Source organism: Hibiscus syriacus, unplaced genomic scaffold (genome assembly GCF_006381635.1).
Source record: "Hibiscus syriacus cultivar Baekdansim isolate YM2019G1 unplaced genomic scaffold, ASM638163v2 tig00116997_pilon, whole genome shotgun sequence".
NCBI lineage: Eukaryota > Viridiplantae > Streptophyta > Magnoliopsida > Malvales > Malvaceae > Hibiscus > Hibiscus syriacus.
The window spans coordinates 6,500,261-6,524,944 of record NW_024063513.1 but is presented as its reverse complement, the minus strand read 5'-3'; the positions used below and the strand labels follow the sequence as shown (position 1 = coordinate 6,524,944).

The 24,684-nt window shown below is 37.0% G+C and overlaps 2 protein-coding genes across 2 annotated transcripts; one reads left to right on the top strand and one right to left on the bottom strand.

Moving 5' to 3' along the window:
- Positions 1–5,051: 5,051 nt before the first annotated feature.
- On the top strand, positions 5,052–6,316 carry LOC120194522. Its single transcript, XM_039196798.1, has 2 exons — positions 5,052–5,289; positions 6,183–6,316. Exons 1-2 carry the CDS (start codon positions 5,106–5,108, stop codon positions 6,314–6,316), a joined length of 318 nt encoding a protein of 105 aa, XP_039052729.1. The 5' UTR covers positions 5,052–5,105.
- A 4,565-nt stretch (positions 6,317–10,881) lies between these two features.
- On the bottom strand, positions 10,882–11,906 carry LOC120193915 (transcription factor MYB105-like). The gene has a single exon (XM_039196336.1). It carries the CDS (start codon positions 11,755–11,757, stop codon positions 11,029–11,031), a length of 729 nt encoding a protein of 242 aa, XP_039052267.1. The 5' UTR covers positions 11,758–11,906; the 3' UTR covers positions 10,882–11,028.
- Between the last annotated feature and the right edge of the window lie 12,778 nt (positions 11,907–24,684).

Here is a 24,684-nt window from a genome sequence, read left to right as displayed (position 1 = left end):
CAACCTGCATACCAGGTTTTTCTTTCCTGCCTCTATAAAGCTTTCTGGCTGCCTCATATAGATTTTTTCCTCCAAATCACCATGAAGGAAAGCTGTCTTTACATCTAACTGCTCAAGATGTAAATTCTCTACAGATACAATTTTCAACACTAGCCTGATTGTAGACAGTTTTACGATTGGAGAGAAAATTTCATTGTAGTCAATATATTCTTTTTTGCAGAAAACCTTTGACAACCAATCTTGCTTTATAGAGTTTGCTCCCATCGTGCTCTTTTTTGATCCTGTAAATCCATTTGTTATGGAGCGCTTTCTTTCCTGGTGGTAATTCAGCTAATTCCCACGTCTGATTTGACATAAGCGACTCCATCTCATCTTTCATGGAAGACTCTCACTTGACTGAATCCTCCACCTGCATTGCTTCATCATAGCACTCTGGTTCACCATTGTCAGTCAACAACAAGTAGTGCAAAGAAGGCGAATAATGCTGGGTTGGTTTAGGAATTCTGGAGGAGCGTCTTAGTTCTGGTGTGCCTGGTTCTTCTTGAACTTCTTCAGGACTGATTTGAACATCATTTCCAGAAATCTCCTTGAACTCAGCAAATTCCTTTGTTTCAACTGGTAATCAGAGCTTTTGGTTGTGAATTTTGTCAAATTTTTTGCGAGGTTACTATTCATTATTATTCACGTGAATAGTGAATTTCGTGAATAGTAAAAAAAATTATCGGCGATACGAATTTGTCGACGGAGGTGTTCTAATACACGGTGGTTCGCAAGAATTGTCAGAAACGATCCAAACGAAGCCAGATTCGAGTGGGAGCGATTGCTGCAGAATAAGGGAAGGTGAAAATTGAAAAGTTCGATGGTGCGGACTTTGGCTTTTGGAAGATGCAGATTGAAGATTTTATGTACCAGAAAAATCTATATCAACCTCTCTCAGGAAAGCAACCAGAGGGCATGAAGAATGAAGACTGGGCTCTTCTCGACAGACAAGCCCTCAGAGTTATCCGACTGACGTTGTCCCGAAATGTTGCTTTCAACATAGCAAAGGAAAAGACCACGGCGGGTCTTATGGAAGCTCTCTCCAATATGTATGAGAAGCCATCGGCCTCAAACAAAGTTCATTTGATGAGGCGATTATTCAATTTGCGGATGGCGGAAGGGGAATCAGTGGGTCAACACCTAAATGAACTCAACACAATCACAAACCAGTTGAGTTCCGTGGAAATTGAATTCGATGATGAAGTTCGAGCTTTAATTATCTTATCATCTCTATCAGACAGTTGGAATGCTACTGTTACAGTAGTCAACAGCTCGTCAGAAAACATCAAATTAAAATTCGACGATGTTCGAGATCTGGTATTGAGTGAAGAAATTCGACGGAGAGAATCGGGTGAAGCATCAACCTCCTCAGCCTTGCACACGGAGTCTAGAGGGAGAACTTCAGAAAGAAATTCAAATCGTGGCAGATCGAAATCCAGAACGGGAAAATCAAGAACGGGAAATAAAGATTTTACCTGTTATAATTGTGGCAAGAAGGATCACTTTAAAAGAGGTTGTCGAGCACTGAAGAAAGATATCGGTGCACTGGAATCTACCAACATGACAGATGAGACAGGTGATGTCATGATTCTAACCGTCAACAGTCTGATTAAATCATGGATCTTGGATTCAGGGGCATCTTTCCACTCCACCCCATGCCAAGAAATCATGGAGAATTATGTCAGTGGTGATTTTGGGAAGGTTCATCTAGTTAATGATGAAACCTTGAAGATTGTTAGAAAAGGAGACATCCGACTAAAGTTGCCAAACCAGACCACCTGGAAGCTGAAAGGAGTGAGACATATTCCAGGCCTCAAAAGAAATTTGATTTCTGTAGGACAGCTTGATGGAGAAGGATATAGCACAACCTTTTCAGGTTGTGAATAGAATATTACCAAAGGAGCACTCGTCATTGCTCGTAGTAAGAAGACTGACACTCTCTATGTAACATCAAATTTAGAGAATATCATTGTTGTAGCAGATGCTGATGGAAAATCAAACCTATGGCACCAAAGGCTTGGCCATATGAGCGAGAAAGGGATGAAGACACTTTTGTCAAAAGGGAAGCTGTCGGATCTAAAGAATGTAGATGTCGGACTATGCGAGGATTGTATCTTTGGCAAACAAAAGAAAGTCAGTTTTGCAAAGAATGACAAGACACCCAAGGCAGAAAAGTTAGAGTTAGTTCATACTGATGTATGGGGATCATCTCCAGTTCCATCTCTTGCAGGCTCACTATATTATGCCACCTTCATCGATGATTCAACAAGGAAGGTGTGGGTTTATTTTCTGAAGAAGAAATCATAAGTCTTTGATACCTTCAAAAAATGGAAGGTCATGGTGGAAAATGAGACTGGTTTGAAAGTCAAGCAGCTGAGGTCTGACAATGGAGGAGAGTACAGAAATAGTAGATTCAGATATTTCTGTGCAAACAATGGGATCAAGATGGAGACAACAGTTCCCATGACACCGCAGCAGAATGGCGTAGCAGAACGCATGAACATAACTCTGAATGAACGTGTCAGAAGCATGAGGATACATGCCGGATTGCCCAAATTGCTATGGGCTGAAGCTATCAACATTGCAGCTTACCTGATCAACCGTGGGCCCTCAGTTCCCTTGGATGGCAGAATACCAGAGGAAGTTTGGAGCAAGAAAGAAATAAACCTTCACACTTAAGAGTGTTTGGTTGTATTTCTTATGTACACATAAATTCTGCTGAAAGAAGTAAAATTGACGCCAAGTCCAACAAATGTGTCTTTGTTGGTTATGGTGGTGATGAGTTCGGTTATCGGTTTTGGGACTATGAAAATCGGAAGACCATCAGAAGTAGAGATGTCATTTTCAATGAGAATGTGATGTACAAAGACAAATCAACCATAAAATCAAGTAGCTCCAATATCGAAGCTGAAACAAAGGAATTTGCTGAGTTCGAGGAGATTTCTATAAATGATATTCAGATCAGTCCTGAATAAGTTCAAGAAGAACCAGGCACACCAGAACTGAGACGCTCCTCCAGAATTCCTAAACCAACCCAACATTATTTTCCTTCTTTGCACTACTTGTTACTGACTGACAATGGTGAACCAGAGTGCTATGATGAAGCAATGCAGGTGGAGGATTCAGTCAAGTGAGAGTCTTCCATGAAAGATGAGATGGACTTGCTTATGTCAAATCAGACGTGGGAATTAGCTGAATTACCACCAGGCAAAAAAGCGCTCCATAACAAGTGGATTTACATGATCAAAGAAGAGCACAATGGGAGAAAACGCTACAAAGCAAGATTGGTTGTCAAAGGTTTTCAGCAAAAAAAGGTATTGACTACAATGAAATTTTCTCTCCAGTCGTAAAACTGTCTACAATCATACTGGTGTTGAAAATTGTAACTGCAGAGAATTTACATCTTGAGCAGTTAGATGTAAAAACAGCTTTTCTTCATGGTGATTTGAAGGAAGAAATCTATATGAGGTAGCCAGAAGGCTTCATAGAGGCAGGCAAGAAAAACCTGGTATGTAGGTTGGAGAAGAGCTTGTATGGTTTAAAACAAACTCCTAGACAGTGGTACAAGAAGTTCGATAGCTTCATGAGTAGCAGTGGTTTTACCAGATCCCAAATCGTTTCTTTCTCCCAATACTAGAGAGTTTCTTGTGAGTAGTGAGTGTTTTGTAAACACTTGTAAATTTTCTCTCTTAGTAAAAGATCTGCAGTAGTCCGAAGACGTAAGCACAATTGGATGAACTCCGTTATCAATTTCGGGTATTATTTTTCCATTTTTATTTCGCATTCTCACTAATATGGTTATAGGGAAATTATTTGTTATCGTTTATTTCCCAACATAACTAAGCTGTCAAGTTGTTGGTCTCCGTTATAAGGACCATTTACAACCCACTTTATCAGCTACTTAAATGTCAACAATATTAAGGCTCTGCCAACACCCCTCATCCTCCCCCCACATAACACAAGGGATAAAACCTGTCTTCAACCATCTTAAAGTGATTCAAAATAGGGCCATTAACAACAAATTATGCAAAGAATAGCTCTTTCAACTTGCTATATCTTCTACTTCCCTACGTAGTACACGAACCTGTTGTGAAACTAACTTTCTAATTTGCAACTCAAATGGAGAACAGATGCCCTTTCCAATAATCCACAAGGATTCTCCAAATTTTGCATGTTTTTTTTTATTGGGGCGGTCTTTCTCATTCACTCCCATGCATTTTCCCTATTTTGGTTTCTGGCCTTGAGAATTTAGCATCTTGTCCGATCCTCTAAAGCCCAAATATTAGATTTCATAGCTCTTTTTATATATAAGTATTAAATTATTCATACTCAATTTTATCTATAAATTTATGGTTAGACACACTTAAATTTATGGTTATAACTAGAGGATAACAATGAGTTAAAACTCAATCGACAAATTTCATAATCTAATACGATGCTTGGTATCAATATAAATAAAATCTTTGAAATTAAAAGGTCTTCTCTAGAAAGTCAAAGTTTGTTCATTGATTTAACATACTTCGGTTAACATTCAACTCCTCCAAGTAAAAGGAATTTGGAGAAATAGCGTCGATTGACCGGGATGTCGGGCCTGCAAGTGTATAACATGGAAAACCATTCAACCAACCCACACCCGGTTGTACTCCGATGATCTTAATGGTTCCATACTCATTAAAAAATTCTAAACCTTTAGTTCTATAACAAAGTGGAAATCCACCCAATCTTTCATGACCAAATGTTGCTCTTCAGCCCTTTTAAATGACAATAAGTCAGTGAGAAATGGGATGATCTCATCATTATTTTGTATGCTTTCATGCTTGACAATGAGGTAAATTAGCTGATGAGGAAAGAATTTAAAACTAGTTTTAATCAAGCTCCCTAAGTTTGAATAGCAGCTACAGAAAACAAACATGTAATTCTAGAGGAGGCTGCCGTTGAAGAATCATATATAAACATTTGTCTCCTATATAAACCCCAATGGACACTCCCTTTGAAATCACCAACATCTCATCATTCCATTTCCAGTCAAGTTTTCTTTTAAGCCCATTAAAGAAACTTGAGAGCTAATGGCTTCTTCCGGTTCCAATACTGCTCAACAAGGCCTCCTCTTGGTAGCAGTAGCTGCCTCTCTTTTGGCAGTCACTCAGGCTGCAACCGTGGTGGTTGGAGGCACTGATCACTGGCGCTATGGTTACAACTATACGGAGTGGGCAGCCAACACTGCACCATTCTACTTTGAGGACACCCTAGGTTCAATCCCAACCAGACCATATCTTTTAAGTCCTGTTAGAAAAAAACGCGCACACATTAATCCGAGAATGATATATAAACATAATAATGATAATAAAAATCATTATAAAAATAAAAGGAATAAAACGAGTTTACTATCTTAAGATTATGGACCGAAGTAACAATATGAGGCGAAATAAATCCTAAGAAAATCAAAAAAAGAATTTTTTTTAAGGAGAATAAAAGTTCTTGAATTATGAGTTGTGAAAAACCTACCAAGTTTCTTCACTATTTTTTGAGGATTTTCAAGATATATTTAATCCAAACAAATATCTTTTAATATTCAACTTTAAACTGATAATAATATCTTTTAATTTGAAATATTCAAATATAAAACACCTTTTACCATTCAAACTTAAATAGATATTATTTTAGTTTGAAATATACAAAAGTATATAATTATTTTTAATATTCAAAGTAAAAAACGTAACAAATATCTTTTTAAATTGACATATTCAAAGAGTAATATTCTTACTAATATTCAAATTAAATAGTATATTTAATTTGCAATGTTCAAAAGGTAAACTCCTTTTATTATTCAAACTTAAATAGATATTATTTTAATTTGAAATATACAAAAGTATATAATTATCTTTTTAATAATCAAAATTAAAAAAATCAAATACATTTTTAAATTGACTTATTAAAAAAATAATTATCTTACTAATATTCAAATTAAAAAATATCGTTTAATTTTCAATAGTAAAGAGAACTATGAATTTAATATAAATATTAAATCTATCAATTAAATTCACCCTTTTTCCAATAGAATATACACATGATTTTCCCCATTTTTTGGCTCCAAAAGTTGTCTACCTTACTGATGTTTAGTTTACCGTTGTTTAATTCCGCAGTGTTCAAGTATAAGAATACTCAAGCTCACAGCGTTTACTTGCTGCCAAACTTGGGGGAGTCTGCGATTTCAGTAAAGCAAAGCTTTTGGGTAATCCAAGTGAAGGGCAAGGTGGTGGCCTCACATTTGAGTTGAAGCAATGGAGGGTATTTTACTTTGCCTCTGCTGAAGGTAATGATCGCAAAGATGGGGTGATAAAGCTCACAATTGTACCATGGCCACGTTATTGAAGTCCTTGATCTTCGGTTATATCCTTCTTTCCTTTTGATGGGAATATTATCATCACGTATATAGCGTTCAGTAATAGAAACATAGACTATAAAAGATAAATATAAACTTGGTTTGGTTTTTGTATATGAGAATATAATACAGTCGTCGAAAGCAAAGGAGTTGCGCTTTATTTTACAATTTGATAATTATTTTACAATATGAGAAAACAAGATTATTTCCTCTCTTTTTTTTCATGCTTGTTTGTTGTTATATGGTATCAAAAGTTTTCCTTTTCACGCTTCATCGTTCTGATTCATTGAATGATAACTTCGATAATGACAGCAATTCATATTATTTGCATCAGTCTGACGACCCTGGTATGGTGCTTGGTCACACAATTTTTGTCCAACGACAATTTTCATAGCTGGAAGAGGTCGATGATGCTTGCTCTTCCGGCCAAAAATAAACAGGGTTTGTTGATGGTTCTATTCAAGCTCCAAACCCTTCGCCACCACAAAGGTTCAATGCATGGACGAGAGCCAGTAATCTGGTAAATTCTTGGATCTTAAATTCTGTCTCCAAAGATATTGGTGATAGCTTGCTTTATCATACGACTGCAGCAGAAATTTGGAAGGATTTGGTTGATTGTTTTCGGCAATCTTATGGGTCACGAGTTCCAGTTAAAGAAATGATTTACTGCAAGGTCAGATAACAATTAGCATTTATTATACTCAATTGAAGATTGTTTGGGATGAACTTTTTTTTATTAAGCAGTTGTGTAAGTTGCCTGAGTTGTAGTTGTGGTGGTGTTAGGCGCATGCTTGAAGAACAAGAAGAACAAATTATTCAGTTTTTGATGGGATTAGATAACTCGTGTACTCATATACGAGGGCAGATTCTTCTCATGGATCCTTTACCTTCGATTTCGAAGGTGTTTTCTTTGGTTATACATGAAGAAAATCAAAGACCTGCCAAATGTGTTAATCTAGATTCTGAACCTACCTTTACTGTCAAAGCCAGTTATGGTAACCACCAGAATCGACCACAATATAGCCATTGCAACATTCTCGGTCATACAAAAGATAAGTGTTACAAACTACATGGTTATTAATGGCAAGATGAAGAGAAAACGATTATGAAAGGTAAAAGAAATGTTGGCTAAAGATGATTGAGGCATTCCCAAGAATGGGATTAATATAGCCTAGCACAACTTATCAGATCAACACTAGAGTTTGATCTAATAGAAAGTTGGGCTGGAACACGAATCAAAACAGAATCGGTTATGAGAAAACGAGCACCCACATCAAGGCCAACATTCCAATATTCACCCCACTTTCTCTTCTTCCAAGGAAAAAACTTCACACAGCTAAGAACGAGTATCCACCACGTCGCCGAGAGACCTGACATTCAATCTACTTCTCAACAACTGAAACCGAGCAGAAGATAAGAGCTTAGTAAGCACATCAGCTATTTGAAATTGTGCTGGCACATAATTGACCGCCAGCATATTGTGAAGAACTTTGTCACGAACAATGTGCACATCTAAGTCCACATGCTTGACTTTAGCATGTAGAATAGGATTAGCCAGCGTACTTGTGTTATCACACCAAACAACTGGAGTGTTTGAAACATCCACACCCATATCAGTCAGAACACCTTGTATCCACAAAACTTCAAAGGTAACATATGTCAGACTATGATACTCTGCCTCAGCAATAGATCGAGAAACCGATCTTTGTTTCTTTGAATTCCAAGACAACACGAGCTCTCCAAAAAGAACACAGTACCCTGACACCAAGCGATGATTATCTAATTCACTATCCCAGTCAGCATCCGAGAAAGCTCTAACTATAACAGAATCATTATGAGCTGGTAGCCATAAACCAAAATCTGAAGTACCATTCAAGTAACACATTATACGCTTAACGAACGATCAGTGCACTTCACGTGGCTCCTGCATAAACTGAGCAACTTTATGAATAGCAAACATAATATCAGGCCGCGTATGACACACATAAAATAAAGCACCCACATCACTACAATACATAGTGGCATCAACTAAAGTACCACCACCCTCCTTTGTCAATTTTGGAGTAACATGAATAGAGTATCAACAGGTCTAGAGGAAAACATACCAAACTTAATCAACAATTCCTCTACAAACTTCCTTTGATGTAAAAAGAGACCAGCTGAGTTGCGAACTGCCTCTATTCCCATAAAATAGTGAATCAATCTAAGATCCTTAACAGAGAACCTATCATTAAGCTCTTGTTTCACCAAACTAGCATGACTGTCAGATGAACTGGTAATTAAAATATCATCAACATAAACCGCAATGTATGTAACAACACCATGATCATTGTAAATGAAAAGAGAACTATCTGCTTGAGAGGACCGAAAGCCCAAGACACAAAAAATCACGCAATTTGGAAAACCAGTTCCTCGGAGCTTGATGAAGCCAATAAAGGGCTTTTTTCAACTTACACACCAAGGGACAGCCATTACCATCATTGTGCACAAACCCTTCTGGCTGATTCATTTAAACGTCCTCCTGCAGATCGCCCTTGAGGAAAGCATTATTGACATCAATTTGATGCACCTGTCAACCACAAGTAATAACAACACACAACAAAATGTTAAGAGTAAAAAACCGAACAACTGGACTAAACGTTTCAAAGAAGTCACACCCTGAAACCTGAGAATAACCCACATTAATTGGTCCAAGAATTGGTCTTCTAACTCCTCGGACGTCAAGAATAATCAGTTGGTTCACGCTAATCCAAAATTAACGGGACACTGATCTTCACCACAAATTTGATCCATACAAATGTACTCCAAACGCTGTTTTAATGGCATTTAGCAAAGGTTGTCAGTAGTTTTTTTGGTTCTGGACCTTCTAGTGGACCCTGGAAAACTGATTCTTCATCAACTCACGTTTTACACATTCTTTTTAAAGCTTTAATTGCCCGATACAGTGTTTAAAGACAGATTTCTGAACAGTTGTAAAAAGTATACTAAAATTTCAACGTTTGGACAACCTATCTGCAACTTGGTAATGAAAGAGTTTGATTGCCTTGAAATTAAAGTTCCTCCTGTTCACACATCTTTATGATTGATTATTGGATTCAGGGGTTGCAACAACATAGTTGGACTTCTAAAAGCCTGAAAAGAAACAACATCGAAAGCTACTTCTTTTAAATGGCTTGTTTTCTTTTCCAAACCCACATTTAAAACATGCATCCCTTCATCAAAAATAATAGAACCCCCACCCACTTGCTGTGATGTGGGACAGGGCTTGATTGAATCAATTTCCAGACAAATAGAACCCTCTGTCTCTAATGCTATCTTTTTCAATTCATCCCAAAATTTTCCACCAGGTAAGGTCCACATACATTGAACTTATGGGGATATAAAGACACCGCGGAATTTAGCATGCAGATAAGATGAAAAATGTGTGGTTATCACCATGGTTTTGGCACCTTTTGTTTTATGTTGCTTCCAAAGCTAATTTGACTTGAGGTCGATAAACACTTGCCAAACAGTGAACCAGAAAGGGTAATGCAAAGAGTTCACTGAACCTGAAAACAAATGCTATATCCAAAGATGGATGTGGAGATGGTGAGTGGATGAGTGCTGCTTTTGAACAAATTGAATTTTTAGTTTCGTTTCGCATGTCTTTCGGGAAAAGTTAAAACTTTTGAGTGGTTAAAGAGAAAGAAATCAGTTTTGTGTTGGTCTACAGCTATTTCCAATTTGATGTAGCAGGAAGGAAGTAGAAAGCAAAGGCAACTAAAAAAGTTGGGTTTAGCATCAATGGTAGCTTTTGTTGGGGTGCAAAACAACCAGCAGCAAGCTTTCCTTTTTAAAATATTGCTCCAAGTTGTACTTTTTGTGACTAAAATATTAGTTGGAGAAATTTCTGTACTTCAATCAATAACCTCAGTGGTATAGTTTTTTGTCTTTCCAAGTGCTCACAAACAACACAACAAATTCCGTATTATTTCCATTTATAATTCAGAACCACTACCCAAGAACTTAAAAAAAAGGGTTTTTACAGCAAAGCATTTATTTATTTTATGGATAATATCTCATGTCTGAATTAGTGTTGTTTTAAAACTGAGAATCCAAAGTTTTAGAGAATATGAAAAGATTTTGAGAAATGAATGTCGTCATGAGAACCAATATTGTCTAAATTTAGCCAGTATATGTATTTTGTCGTCTGGTTGTATGTTCTGGCTCCCACTATTTGTGCTATCCTACATCGATCTCCTAGAACAGGAAGAATTCTCAACAGAATATGCAATGCATCGTTCCCCCAATGTTTCAATTTTAAAATTACATATAGGAAGTAAAATATAAAGGTGGTGCGTAATTCATTAACTGTAAATCTTTTTTTTTTCGAGAAAAACATATAGGCAGTCTCATCTTGCAAACTAAAAGTTTTGTTTAATGCCTGGAGGTGATTAGGTATTCATTCATGAAATCTTACATTGTTGGAAGTTGTTTTTACCCTTTAGAAACAAGGAGAAGAAACGAAGACTAACGTATTAACACCAAGAGAAACGTAAAACCACCCCAGACTAGACCATAACATAAAACAGATTGGCTTATAGCCTAATTAGCCATTTATTTTGATCTTAATGAAACCCTGGCGTCTCAGCTGATAACGTGGAGCTCATATATTCTCTAACCTCTCTTGCTATCACGTCTCTCATCACATCCCAAAACTCCGTCGGCACTCTCTCCTCTCTCCTTCTCTCCGCCGCCGCCGCCGAGCTTTTAATATTAACACCACTACCAGGCGGCGCAAGGGTCAACGCCGTCAACGCTTCCTCGTCTATCACCATTCTCATAGATCCCAATGCACTATGATCACCACCATCCATTGGCTGATGATGAGTACTCGGTAAGATCTGTTGCTGATGTTCTTGTTGTTGTTGATGATGTTGTCCTTCTCTTGCCCTCCTCTTTAACGTTGAGTTCCAATGATTCTTCACAGCATTATCAGTCCTTCCAGGAAGCAATCTAGCAATGGTTGCCCACCTGTTACCATACCTAGCGTGAGCAGCCAAGATGCTTTCATCCTCCGCCTGAGAAAACGGACGGTGTTCGACGTTGGGGCTCAGCTGGTTACACCATCTAAGCCTGCAAGATTTCCCTGATCGACCCTTTATATATCGGCTTACCAAAGTCCAGTTCCTAGGTCCATACCTTTCAACAAGCCGAGTCAAAATCCTATCTTCCTCGGCACTCCAGGGACCTTTAATCTTCTCAGCTTTGTTTGAAGCCCTCGCAGACATATTAGACTCCGAAGAAGATGAATCAGATGATGTTGTAGAAGATGAGCATCCATTCATTGCTTCCATCTTAATCACTTTCGAGCCAGAAGAACAATAGAAAAAGAAAAGCCCCCGTCTCTCTCTTTCTATTGCTTTTGGGTTTAATCTTTTGTTTGATATTTTCGAATGAGGCGAAGGATGAAGAAGCTGAGGCGAAAGGGGTTGTTTATATATGAAAAGGAAAGGTGCATGAACATAGCATTTGGAGACTGGGGTACTTCCAGGAAACTGGCTTTTGTAAAGTTGGTGGGGGGTCCGAGTATTAGTTTATTGAGAGCAAGGTTCGTGTAGATTAGCACCCCTAGGTTTTATTACTTGTTTCTTTTTATTATATGATTTCTTTTGTTCCTTGGGGATATCTGGATCCAACTAAATTTCAAATCAACTTGGCTATATTTGAAGACATAAAGCCTTAACTTACTCTATTTGTGTAGTGATTTTTCATATGGTACCCTAATCCCAATAATGAGTTTTTTTTCTTAATGATTTAGTTTCATTTAGAATTATTAATCATCATTTTCAAATAAATAAGGTATCTCTCTTTATTAAATCTATTAACTATTAAAAGTCACAAAATGATCATCATATTATAGAATGTTGTTTTGTTAGATTCTTCGACTATTAAATATTACAAAATAGTCACTCGACTATTCATTATGTTTTAAATTCATCCTTTTCCATTAAAAATTGACGGTTGTCTAAGTTGAACGTTAACATGAACGGAATATAATAGTCATTTGAGATTTCGAGGTTAGATTTTATCATATCACAATCAGGAATTTAACGTTCAACTCAGAATACCATCAATTTTTAAATAAAAATGATGAGTTTAGAATATAATGAATGTTCGTGTGACCATTTTATAACTTTTAAAATTCAAGGAACTTAATAAAACATTATCCTATAGTCGGAGGACTATTTGTATACTTTACCCTATATTTAATTGAAATAGATACTTTTAAACTTAAGGGGTGTATGCGATTAATTAATAAATAATTAAAGCAAGCTTGCTTAAATTATTGTTTTACAATTCATGTTTACTGAGTTGGTATAGAGTGATATGCAAATACCTTTATGGTAATATTACCAAGAATGTTAATGTCAATCGGCAGAGAAATAATATTGTACGAATCACATGGACATGGTCATGGATAAGGTATTTCAAAAGTATATTTGCACGGCCAACATTAGAATCATCTTCATGAACCTTCTTGTGGTATTCCTCGTATACTTCAATTTCTCGACACCCAAATAAAAAAAAAAAAGTTGATAATAGTAATTAGACATGGTACCTTCATCTATCCATGGAGGTAGAGACAAATAAAAAGAAGAATGATTATTGTATACACAAAGAAAGGGGGTAAAATGGAATTCAAGGGGGGTCTTAGAGAAAAATAATAATAATAAAATCACTCAAGTACTCGGGCAATGCTTATCGGGAGCGTTTAAAACATGACAGGGAAGGGGAAGCTGTTTAACACGTAACAAATGTTTTAAAACGGAAAGTGGGACCCTTACAACCTTTTTTGACTACTTTTGCTAGAACCAGACTTACAGCTGTATGTCCCCAATCCACGGCCCACCATTTATTTTGAGTCGACGGCTTCAATCAAACCCTATCCATCTCTTAAACAATAAGGATTTATTACGTTTTTAGTATCTAAATTATTAATTTTAGTCCATTTGAGTATCTAAACTTTCGATTTTTTAAAACTCATATCTAACATTTAGTCTTTGTTTCATTTTAATATTTCGTCATTAAAAAATTAACTAGTGATTCGCACGTGACACTTTTTAATGGATAAATTACATCGTCTATCACTCAACTATCTTCTCATTCCTATTTTGGTCACTAAAGTTTAATTTTTTTTATTCAATTACTTAACTTTCAAATTACTCCTAATTTATTCACTCTAATTTTCAAAATTATTTTTTAATTTTAATTATGTTTTTAATAAAATAATAATAAAAATGTTTTTAATATTTTTAAACTTTACTACCAAAATATAAGTTAGAAGATGGTTGAGTGGTTAATGATGTGATTACTCATTAAAAAATGGAGTTTCGTTAAGTTTTAAATACAGAAGTACTAAAATGAAACAAAAACTAAACATTATATATTATTTTGAAAAAACTGAAATTTTGGGTATTAAAGAGAAATAAAACTGATAGTTAAGGTACTAAATATATAATTTACCAAAAAAAAGCACACTGTTAAGTGAGCCCCTTAAAATAACCCGTTTCAAAAGAGAAAATCGCCTCAGTGACCAAAAAAAAGTTATAATATACGATTTTAACCAACTTTTTTTGGATTTGCCAAAATGACCAACAAAATCGCAACGCGAAATAAAAATCGCAACGCGATCCCCAGAATCGCAAATCAGTTTCCAGAATCGCAACGCGATTCTTGAAAATCGCGATGCGATAGTACAAATTCGCATTGCGATTTTCCATAATCGCAACGCGAATATGAAAATCGCAACGCGAACACATAAATCGCAACGCGTATCCGTAAATCGCAACGTGTATCCGTAAATCGCAACGCGTATGGGTAAATCGCAATGCGTATCCGTATATCGCAACGCGTATCCGTAAATCGCAACGCGTATCCGTAACCGCAACGTGTATCCGTAAATCGCAACGCGTATCCGTAAATCGCAATGCGTATCCGTAAATCGCAACGCGTATCCGTAAATCGCAACGATAATCCGTAAATCGCAACGCGTATCCGTAAATCGCAACGATAATCCGTAAATCGCAACGAGAATCTGTAAATCGCAACGATAATCCGTAAATCGCAACGAGAATCTGTAATCGCAACGATAATCCGTAAATCGCAACGAGAATCTGTAAATCACAACACTGAAATTTTGGGTATATAACACTGAAATCATAAACTAAATCCCTAAATCGCAACTCATTCCATCTCCATCTATCACTCTCTCCGGCGACATCCGTTCCTATATCCAACGACATCCTTCCCCATCCGGCAACAGGTCTTAGTTTCGCATCTCGTTTGTTTAGTTACAACCATGAAATCATCTAATGTTGATCATGTTTGGATAGATTTGTGTTTTGGAGGGTCATGGGATAATGTTAATGGTGTTTTACAATATATGCCTTTACCCATAAATCTTCAACTAAAATTGTCTTTACAAAAGTTAACTTATGAAACTCTAATGCTACGTGGCGTATGATTGCAAAGAGAATAAAAGATTGCAAAATGTTTCAAGTTAGGACTTTTATTGATAAACATACATGTTCAAGAACCCAAGTTTTTCCTCACCATAGACAGGCAAACAAAAGGTGTTGGGTGGTTTTCTGGCTGAGTTAATGTTTTTGAATGGCAGGGTATATCGGGGACATGAAATTATGACTGACATGAATGCTCGGTTCAAGATTAGTATATCATATTCTCAGCTTGGAGAGCCAAATGTTATGCCTTGGAATTGTTGAGGGGGTCGCCAGAAGCATCGTTTGCCCAACTGCCGGCTTATTGTCACAATTTAAAGCTGAAAAATCCTGGGTCGGTAACTCATATCAAAACAGATAGAGATGGACGCTTTGAGTTGCTGTTTATCGCCATTGGTGCTACGGTTAGTAAATCAATATAATTTTGTTGACTCATTTTTGTTAGTTACATGCATTTCACATTAAATGATTATATTTCTTGTGTATATTATTTTGTAGATTCGTTCGTTTATTACTTGCATGCGCCAGTTATTATAGTTGACGGAGCACATTTGAAAGGTCGATACCTTGGAGTAAACTTATTAGCAGTAGCCATGGATGCTAACAATGGGATATTGCCAATAGCTTACGGGGTTGGCAAATCTGAAACCTCTGATTCATGGACATGGTTTTGGGGCATCTTAGGGATTGCATAGGTCCTATTAGCAATCTGACAATCATATCCGATAGGGCAAACTCAATTGACAACGCTGTTAGAAGGTGTTTCCCAGATGCTTTTCATGGACTTTGTGGTGTTCATTTGTATAGAAATCTAAAATCAAGGTCTGCTGGTATAAAAAAGCACAAATGGACATACTGGAAGGCTGTAAAGCTTATCGGGAAGTGGATTTCAATAAGCATATAAATTGTTTAAGACGTGTTTTGCCTCAGTGTGCTCAAACACTAGAAGATGTCGGGTTTGAAAGATGGTCAAGAGTACATCAACTTGGAGCAAGATATGGTTTCATGACGTCTAATAGTGCAGAATCAATCAACGCTCTAAGTCGTCATTCCCGGAAATTACCCATTACTATGTTAATGGAGTTTTTTCGAGCCTCTATTCAACAGTGGTACTACAAGAAAAGAAACCATGCAGGTATTTCTTTGAATTCGTAACTTATCATATTTATATATTTTACTAAGTATTGTTTATTTAAATTTACAGGAACATGGAACATCGTGTTACACCATGGACTGAAAAAAAGATAACGAAACGTGTTGTGAAGTCAACGTCATGGAGAGTTGAACCATGTTCAAACACTTTGTTTCAAGTACTGGATAATAACTTAAATGGGCTAGTCGATCTAAATGCAAAGACGTGTAGTTGTATGAAATGGCAAACATCTGGTTATCCGTGTGGCCATGTTATAAAAGTTGCTCTTCATTTAAACCAAGATGATTCAAGCGCATACGCTATGGATTGCTACACTACAGAAGTTTATCGACAGACTTATGCCGAGATTGTCTACCCTATTCCACATCCTTCTGAGTGGGACATACCAGATGACTTACAAACAGTTTTGCCACCAGCCATGGACAGAAGGCTACCTGGCCGACCAAAAGTCACGATCGTACCGTCTAAGGGTGAAGAGAAGAAGAGATCGACATGTAGTCGGTGCAAGGAAAGTGTCATACAAGGTTGACATGTGGATCACCAGTGCCATCAAAATCATCTTTTCCTCTACCAAAATATGGATCCTCATCAAAATCAAAGCTCATATGGTGTGAACTTTGTATTATGTAAACGTTGTTATTCAGTTGTATTATGTAACGTTTTAACATTTAACATTTTATGTGTATTATGTAAACGTTGCCATCAAAAGCTCATATGCAAACGTTGTATTATGTGGATTTTATGTGTGAACTTTTAACATTTTCAGTTGAATTAATGACTCAGGCCAACCATTTTGACTTAACCAACTCTTGTTATTCAGTTGTTATCACTATTAGGCATGCATTTGACTATCGCAACACGGAAAATACAATCGCAACGCGAAATGAAAATCCCAACATGAAAATCGCAATGCGGAAATGAAAATCGCAACGAGAGAATCGCAATGCGAAATGAAATCGCAATGCGAAATGAAAATCGCAATGCGAAATGAAAATCGAAATGAAAATCGCGAAATGAAAACGAGAGAATCGCAATGCGAAATGAAATCGCAATGCGAATTAAAATCGCAATACGAAATGAAATCGCAATGCGAAATGAAAATCGCAATGCGAAATGAAAATCGCAACGAAAGAATCACAATGCGAAATGAAAATCGCAATGCGAAATGAAAATCGCAACGAGATAATCGCAATGCGAAATTATAAACGCATTGCGATTTTCATTTCCGCATTGCGATTTTCATTTCGCATTGCGATTCTCTCGTTGCGATTTTCATTTCGCATTGCGATTTTCATTTCGCATTGCGATAGTCATTTTTGCCTTCAACATAATGCAGATTGAAATCAACAAAATCAACCATTACATTTCAATCATTAAACAGCACAAATAAGAATTATGTTCGCATCAATTACACAAATCAACTTTTACAAATCATCTTTTACAAATCAATTAAACAATCAAAATTGAATCAACTTTTACAAATCATTAAACAATCAAAAAACAATCAATTAAACTATTGAATCACTTTTGCAGCTCGACATCATTTTCACGCAGTTCACTTCTGAGATTAACCTGCAGAAACCAAACATTTGTTCAAACAACACTTTCTACGCAAATTATTGAATTCTAATTACTTAACCAAACATTTTCATTTATAAGTATATAAACTTACCAATTGTTTATGGACATTTTTATAACGCGGATGCAGGTAGCAGCGTCTCGTATATATCGATTTAGCCATATAATGCCGAAACCACAAGCCTACTGCAGCTTTATCTCTATCGTGGGAGGTAGATACTTGATGCTTCCCGTCGTCAAACGCTCCAACGCCAAGCATACGAGAGGACCACAATCTCCTCTGGCTCCGCTCGTTTGTTGTGGCGCGGTCTCGTCTCTAATAACTGTAATATTGAGCTTCTTTGGCTTCTTGTTTCCAGAACGAGTCCAATAATTGATCGCATCCAAGAATTTAGCCAAATGAGAGCTCCATCCCTTAATAACATCTCTTAAATCAGCCAATGATATGTAATTTATCATGCTGTCATACACTATTGTCTTAAGGGATGGGAGCTGAAGCTCGACGAGAATCCAATGTTTACGTTCCAAAACAGGGATAAACACCTGCAATCATAAGTAATAATTCATTCATTTGCGCACTTATTTCATAAAACCTTTAAACTCAATCTAAAATAAATACTAACCTTATCGACCTCCCACCATGCAGGATAAAGTTTAGCTTGTCCATTGCCCAAATCAAATGATTCATCTCGTGCATTCTTCAGTGAACGGCGTGAAAAGACGTCGGCATTATTGTATATCGTATATTTTTATTTTTCTTAAGTTTTCTTATTATTAGAAGACGTGTCACCCACGCATCGATATGCTGTTTTACAAAAAAAGACATATATTAGTGACTTACAAATTTAAAAAAAAAATTAATCAAATTGAAATATAAGAAAAATATAAGACTTACCCCCCCATCGAAATAGCCATTGTCTTCGACCCCTAATAATACGCCCCACCAAGGCCGTTCAAGCAACAAAAAGATATCATCGGTGAGCTTGCATATGTCAGTGAAACACCCCTTGCTCCGCTCATGTAGATAAAAATCAACTGCGGTCTTAGCCCAAAGGGTGTTATCCAAAATTGTGTCCGGTAGTTGTTCCCTCTCCTCTTCAGATACCGGTATGGTACTGGCCGGTAACTCATACGAGAGCCAACTCTCATCCATCATGTCCGGAACCGGTGGGGTTTCTCAATACTTCGATATATTACCCCATGTGAATCGGGCTCTGGAATGGTGGGAGGGACCTCTTCAACGATGACAGTTGCCTCTTGAACGGTGGGAGGGGACTCTCGAGGAATGATATGGGGGCCTCTTCAACGATAGGAGTGGACTCTTGAGGATGACAGGCGAGTCGGGCTTCTTCTTGCGGTGTCTTCGCACTATTGGGGTGTACGGAGACTTAATAGCACGTGCACGCTGTCTGATGCGTGAACTCCGTCGTGCAAGCATAACCCGACGTAAAGCATCCACTCTATCGGGCCGCTAAATAATTAATACAAAAATCAGTAAATAACAGACATGATATTTAAACAGTGAAAACAAAGACAAATATGTTTCAAACTTGCATTGTATTCACCCAAGTCATTATTCATCATAGTTCACAAAATGCATCAGATAACAAAGAAAAATATGTTTCAAACTAATACCCTGAAGTTAGTATTTGTCTTTGATTTGTCTATTGGTTGAAGTAATGCAATCCATTCAAGTTTCAATTTGCAGAAGAAGAAATAGTTTACTTTCGCAACACGAAACTTAAAATCGCAACGCGAAACCAAAATCGCAACGCGAAATGAAAATCGCAACGACAGAATCGCAACGCGAAATGAAAATCGCAACGAAAGAATCGCAACGCGAAATGAAAATCGCAATGCGATTTTGGTTTCGCGTTGCGATCTTGTCGTTGCGGTTTTGGTTTCGCGTTGCGATTCTGTCGTTGCGATTTTCATTTCGCGTTGCGATTTTGGTTTCGCGTTGCGATTTTAAGTTTCGTGTTGCGAAAGTAAACTATTTCTTCTTCTGCAAATTGAAACTTGAATGGATAAATTTACTTTCAACCAAAAGACAAACAAAGACAAATACTATTTCACAGTGTTAAAGAATACACAGTTTAGCAGAATTGGCAGCAACCGAACAAATTTACTTTCAACCAAAAGACAAAACAAAGACAAATACTATTTCACAGTGTTAAAGATACACAGTTTAGCAGAATTGGCAGCAACCGAACAAATTTACTTTCAACCAAAAGACAAAACAAAGACAAATATATTTCACAGTGTTAAAGAATACACAGTTTAGCAGAATTGGCAGCAACCGAACAAATTTACTTTCAACCAAAAGACAAAACAAGACAATACTATTTCACAGTGTTAAAGAATACACAGTTTAGCAGAATTGGCAGCAACCGAATAAATTTACTAAGCAATCTAAGTGAAATGGCTAATCTAAGTGAAATTACGAGTAAATTTATCATTAAGTTAAATATGGAAAATCTTAAACTTACCTCGTTGCGTAGAGTATGAACCTCATTCTGCAACGATACTATCATCTCACGTAGAGCGGCAACCTCACCACGTAAAGTTGACACCTCCACACGCCATGCACCATCGTTATCGCGTAGAGTACCGATCTCCTCACGCAAGGCATTGACCTCATCACGTAACTCCCTTGACTCATCCCGTTGAGGTGGAGGTGGAGAACAGGGAGATAGGAGTCGTGGCATCTTTGCCGGTCGCCTATCATGAGGTGATGGTGGAGAAGAGGCTCGATGATGTGACGGGATAGGTGATGGCTCTCGTTCTAGAGGTGTATAGTCGTCACGATCGGGTGATGGCTCTAGGTGAGGTGATGGCTCTCGAATTGGAGGAAGTGGATGCTGCTCATCATCCGTGCCATCAAAAAAACTCTGACTAGCTTGCCACCAATCAGTGGCAAGCTCTTCCTCCGTGGGTGACAGTCTTTGTAATGGAATGTTGGCCTCCTAAAATATAAAAACTCAAACAAAGTTAAACGTCTACTATTAATAACTTGTTTATATTATATGAAAGTATTTGTGTTAACTTACATTATTTATTGTGGCATATGGTATTAAGTCTTCCCAATCCAACAGAGTTTTCCTCTTCCAGGAAATAGCCCTGGGAATATCATTTGACGTTTTTATTGCATATGTACGCATGCTGGGGAAAGCCTCGAATATCCAAATCTACAAACAATATAATAACAAATTAGTAATTGTTAAATAATTAATTATAATTTTAGAAACATTATATAGAAATTCTTACCTTAAAGGCCCAAACAAAGCCTGACAAGTGTATTTGGACCCATCGCCCCGCAAACTTTTGCGGTCATCAAAGGCAGACGACAACTTAGTCCAGGTAGCTTTCCATATATACGAACCCCACGGAAACAGATTCCATGCATTCAGGTCCTCTACCAATATTATTAGCTCCCGATGAATAGGTTGTCTGGCCTCTCTGCCTAAAAAGCCGGCATACACAAGTAGTAGAAGGCATACTCGGACAACATCGACGTCTTCCATCCGAGTGAAACCAGCTTTCTTATTAAATAATTTCTTCAGGTCGTCGACATGTAGGTTCGGCTTCTCCATTGACTCATCCGGAAAACCCGGGATAACCATGATGGGCGGGCGATATGACGAGTGTACCGGCCTACATCATCGTGTCCGAATCGTAGACCAGTGATTAAGCAGAACTCCTTCCGCCCAAAGCAAGTATACGCTGGTGGAAAATGAAACCATATCTCTTCCTCACCACGTTGTATACTGTCGGGTAGATTTGATGTCATGGTCTGAAGCCACAAATGGGTCAAATTAGCATCTCCACCCGGATGCTGTACTCTCAGCCATGGCCCGAAGCAGGTTTCCTCAAACAATTGTCTTTGAGCAGGTGAAAGCTTCTTTGCAATTGTAGTGGCCAGGCTGACTTTATTTCTCAAGGTCAATTGAGCCGAAAAAATTTCTACAAAAACAATAAACATACCAAGTTAGATATACCAAAAACTACACTGTGAAGATATACCAAAAACAATAAACATAAAAAGTAGTAGTTTATTCTTGAAACTAAAATTTGCAACACTGTTTTGTCTTTTGGTTGAAATGAAAATCGCAACGAGAGAATCGTAACGCGAGATGACAATCGCAACGAGAGAATCGCAACGCGAAATGAAAATCGCAACGAGAGAATCGCAACGCGAAATGAAAATCGCAATGCGATTTTTGTTTCGCGTTGCGATTCTCTCGTTGCGATTTCCATTTCGCGTTGCGATTCTCTCGTTGCGACAGTCATTCTCTCGTTGCGATTTTCATTTATCTCGTTGCGACTCTTCTGCAAATTGAAACTTGAATGGATTGCATTACTTCAACCAAAAGACAGAACAAAGACAAGACAATACTAACTTGAAAATCGCAACGAGAGAATAGCAACGCGAAATGAAAATCGCAACGACAGAATCGTAACGCGAAATGAAATCTAAGTGAAATGGTTAATCTATTATTGAAATGACCAGTAAACTTATCATCAGTTTCAATATGAGAAACCTACAATAATGCAAACATTTCAAAATAAAAATAATTAAAAAAACTAACCCTCGGAGGTTGATTTTCCATTTCTGAATATTGTGAGGGATTTCTGACCGTGAATGGTTGTGAGGGATTTCGCCGGAGATGGGGACGGAAATCTTCGGAGATGGGGACGGATTTCTTCGCCGTAGAGAGTGAGAGATGGAGATGGGACTGAGTTGTGATTTTAGGTTTTAGGTTATGAGTTGCGATTACGGGATTTTGTCTTAATATTCTTTTTGTAATTTGAAAATAAAATACGCGTAGCGATTATAATGGCGCTTTAAATATCGCGTTGCGATTTACGGATACGCGTTGCGATTTTATGTATTATCGTTGCGATTTACGGATACGCGTTGCGATATACGGATACGCATTGCGATTTACCCATACGCGTTGCGATTTACGGATACACGTTGCGATTTACGGATACGCGTTGCGATTTATGTGTTCGCGTTGCGATTTTCATATTCGCGTTGCGATTTTGGAAAATCGCAATGCGAATTTGTACTATCGCATCGCGATTTTCAAGAATCGCGTTGCGATTTTGGAAACTGATTTGCGATTCTGGAAACTGATTTGCGATTCTGGGGATCGCGTTGCGATTTTTATTTCGCGTTGCGATTTTGTTGGTCATTTTGGCAAATCCAAAAAAAGTTGGTTAAAATCGTATATTATAACTTTTTTTTGGTCACTGAGGCGATTTTCTCCGTTTCAAAATGGTTTCAACTCCTCCACGTAATGTGGGTCCACTCCCAGCCTGTAAGAATCTCACGTGATTCCAGTTGAATCCTTTGACTTTATGGTTTAATCAAATCAAAATAAGCTCCCCCCTTTCTCCACTCCTCCCTAGGGAGCGTGTCACTCAATTCCCATCAAAATTTTCAATTACCTCTCACTTTTTAAGAGCGGATATGGTAGTGAAAACCAGTTTACTATCCATTCAAACTTATGATATCTCCAAATTAATCATATAATTCACACTACTCGAGTTTAAATACATAACACTAATATTAAGTTTGAGACAAATTTATTTGAAATTATAATTTATAATTATACTAAAATTTAAGCAGAACTGAATTTTATAAAATGTTATAAATTGTCTACCATGAGCATGGTGGACTAGATTCGATTGAACGTTAAATAGTGAAAGTTGATTTGTTTCAGCAAAAGTAAAATCTTAAGTTTGTTTATATGTCCCGCGAAAATTAAAGGATAATAGATGATATTATTCAACTAGTATGAATTCTTCCATTTGGATTTTGAACTTTTTAAAACCCACATGATGAAATCCATTTGATATTGCATAAGGATTCTACTTGTCATAATTAGTTTGATTTTATTTGTCTAATTTCTATTTTTTTTTCACATCGTGTATATCACTCAATAATTTATCTATCCAAATTAACTCACGAGAATAAATCCTAGATAAATTTAAATTTATTAAAAAGTTTACAGTTAACTTAGTTTGGTATTGTTTCTTAATTTTTATACAAACCAATGTTTGAAATGAAACTTATTGTTGAAAGATTAAACCATTAACTGCAAAGTGGAGTGTTTGAGCAGAAGTGCAGAACAAAAATGGTTAACTAAAATTGGATAATAGATACATTGGTATCTAGGGGTGTAAACGAGTTGAGTCGAGCTCGAGTATTGCTGAGCTCGACTCGGTTCGAAAACTCTGAAATAGAGCTCGACTCAACTCGAAAATTGCGAGTTTAAAATTTTCAAGCTCGACTCGAACTCGAAATCCTAAACTGAAGTTCGTGATTATCTCGAAAAGGCTCGAAATGAAAAGAAAAATTCTTAAATTTAACTCGATTGAAGCCTAAAACTCAAACTTGAACCTGTAACTTAAATACATGAGAATCTTACTGTATTTTTAAAAAAAAATCAATACATAAATATTAATATTATTAATAATTTATTTAAAAAAATAAAATTTTAATATATTATATTTTCAAGTTGCTCACGAACTTTTCGAGTCGAATATCAAGTAGCTCGTTTTGACTATTTAAGAACTCGAGTCGAGTCTATTCAATCTAAACATTTATCAAACATTAATCAAATCAATCTCGAATAACTCACGATTTATTTCGTCTTATTTACGATATCAACTACGGAAAGCAAGTCCGGCCAATCATGCAAAAAGGAAAAGAGGCAAGCGCTAAGCACTTATTTAGGGAGAGTGATGCACGCGCTAGCGAAATGACAATTGAATCGGAGTCGAGCAATACGAACACTTGACTGCATCATGCCCGACTACTTGGCACCACTGATTTAGTTTTTTGTCTGACTCGTGGGCCTGTGATTGTTCAGCATGAAGCAGTTGGACGGTTGAGCTTGCTCCAAAACCCTAGGCTCACCGACTTCCTTTCATTTTTTTTATTTAACCAAAAATATCTAATACTAATTTTATTTAGAGGGAAGAGAAAAGAAGAATGACATTTCTAATAAATCCAAAATTTA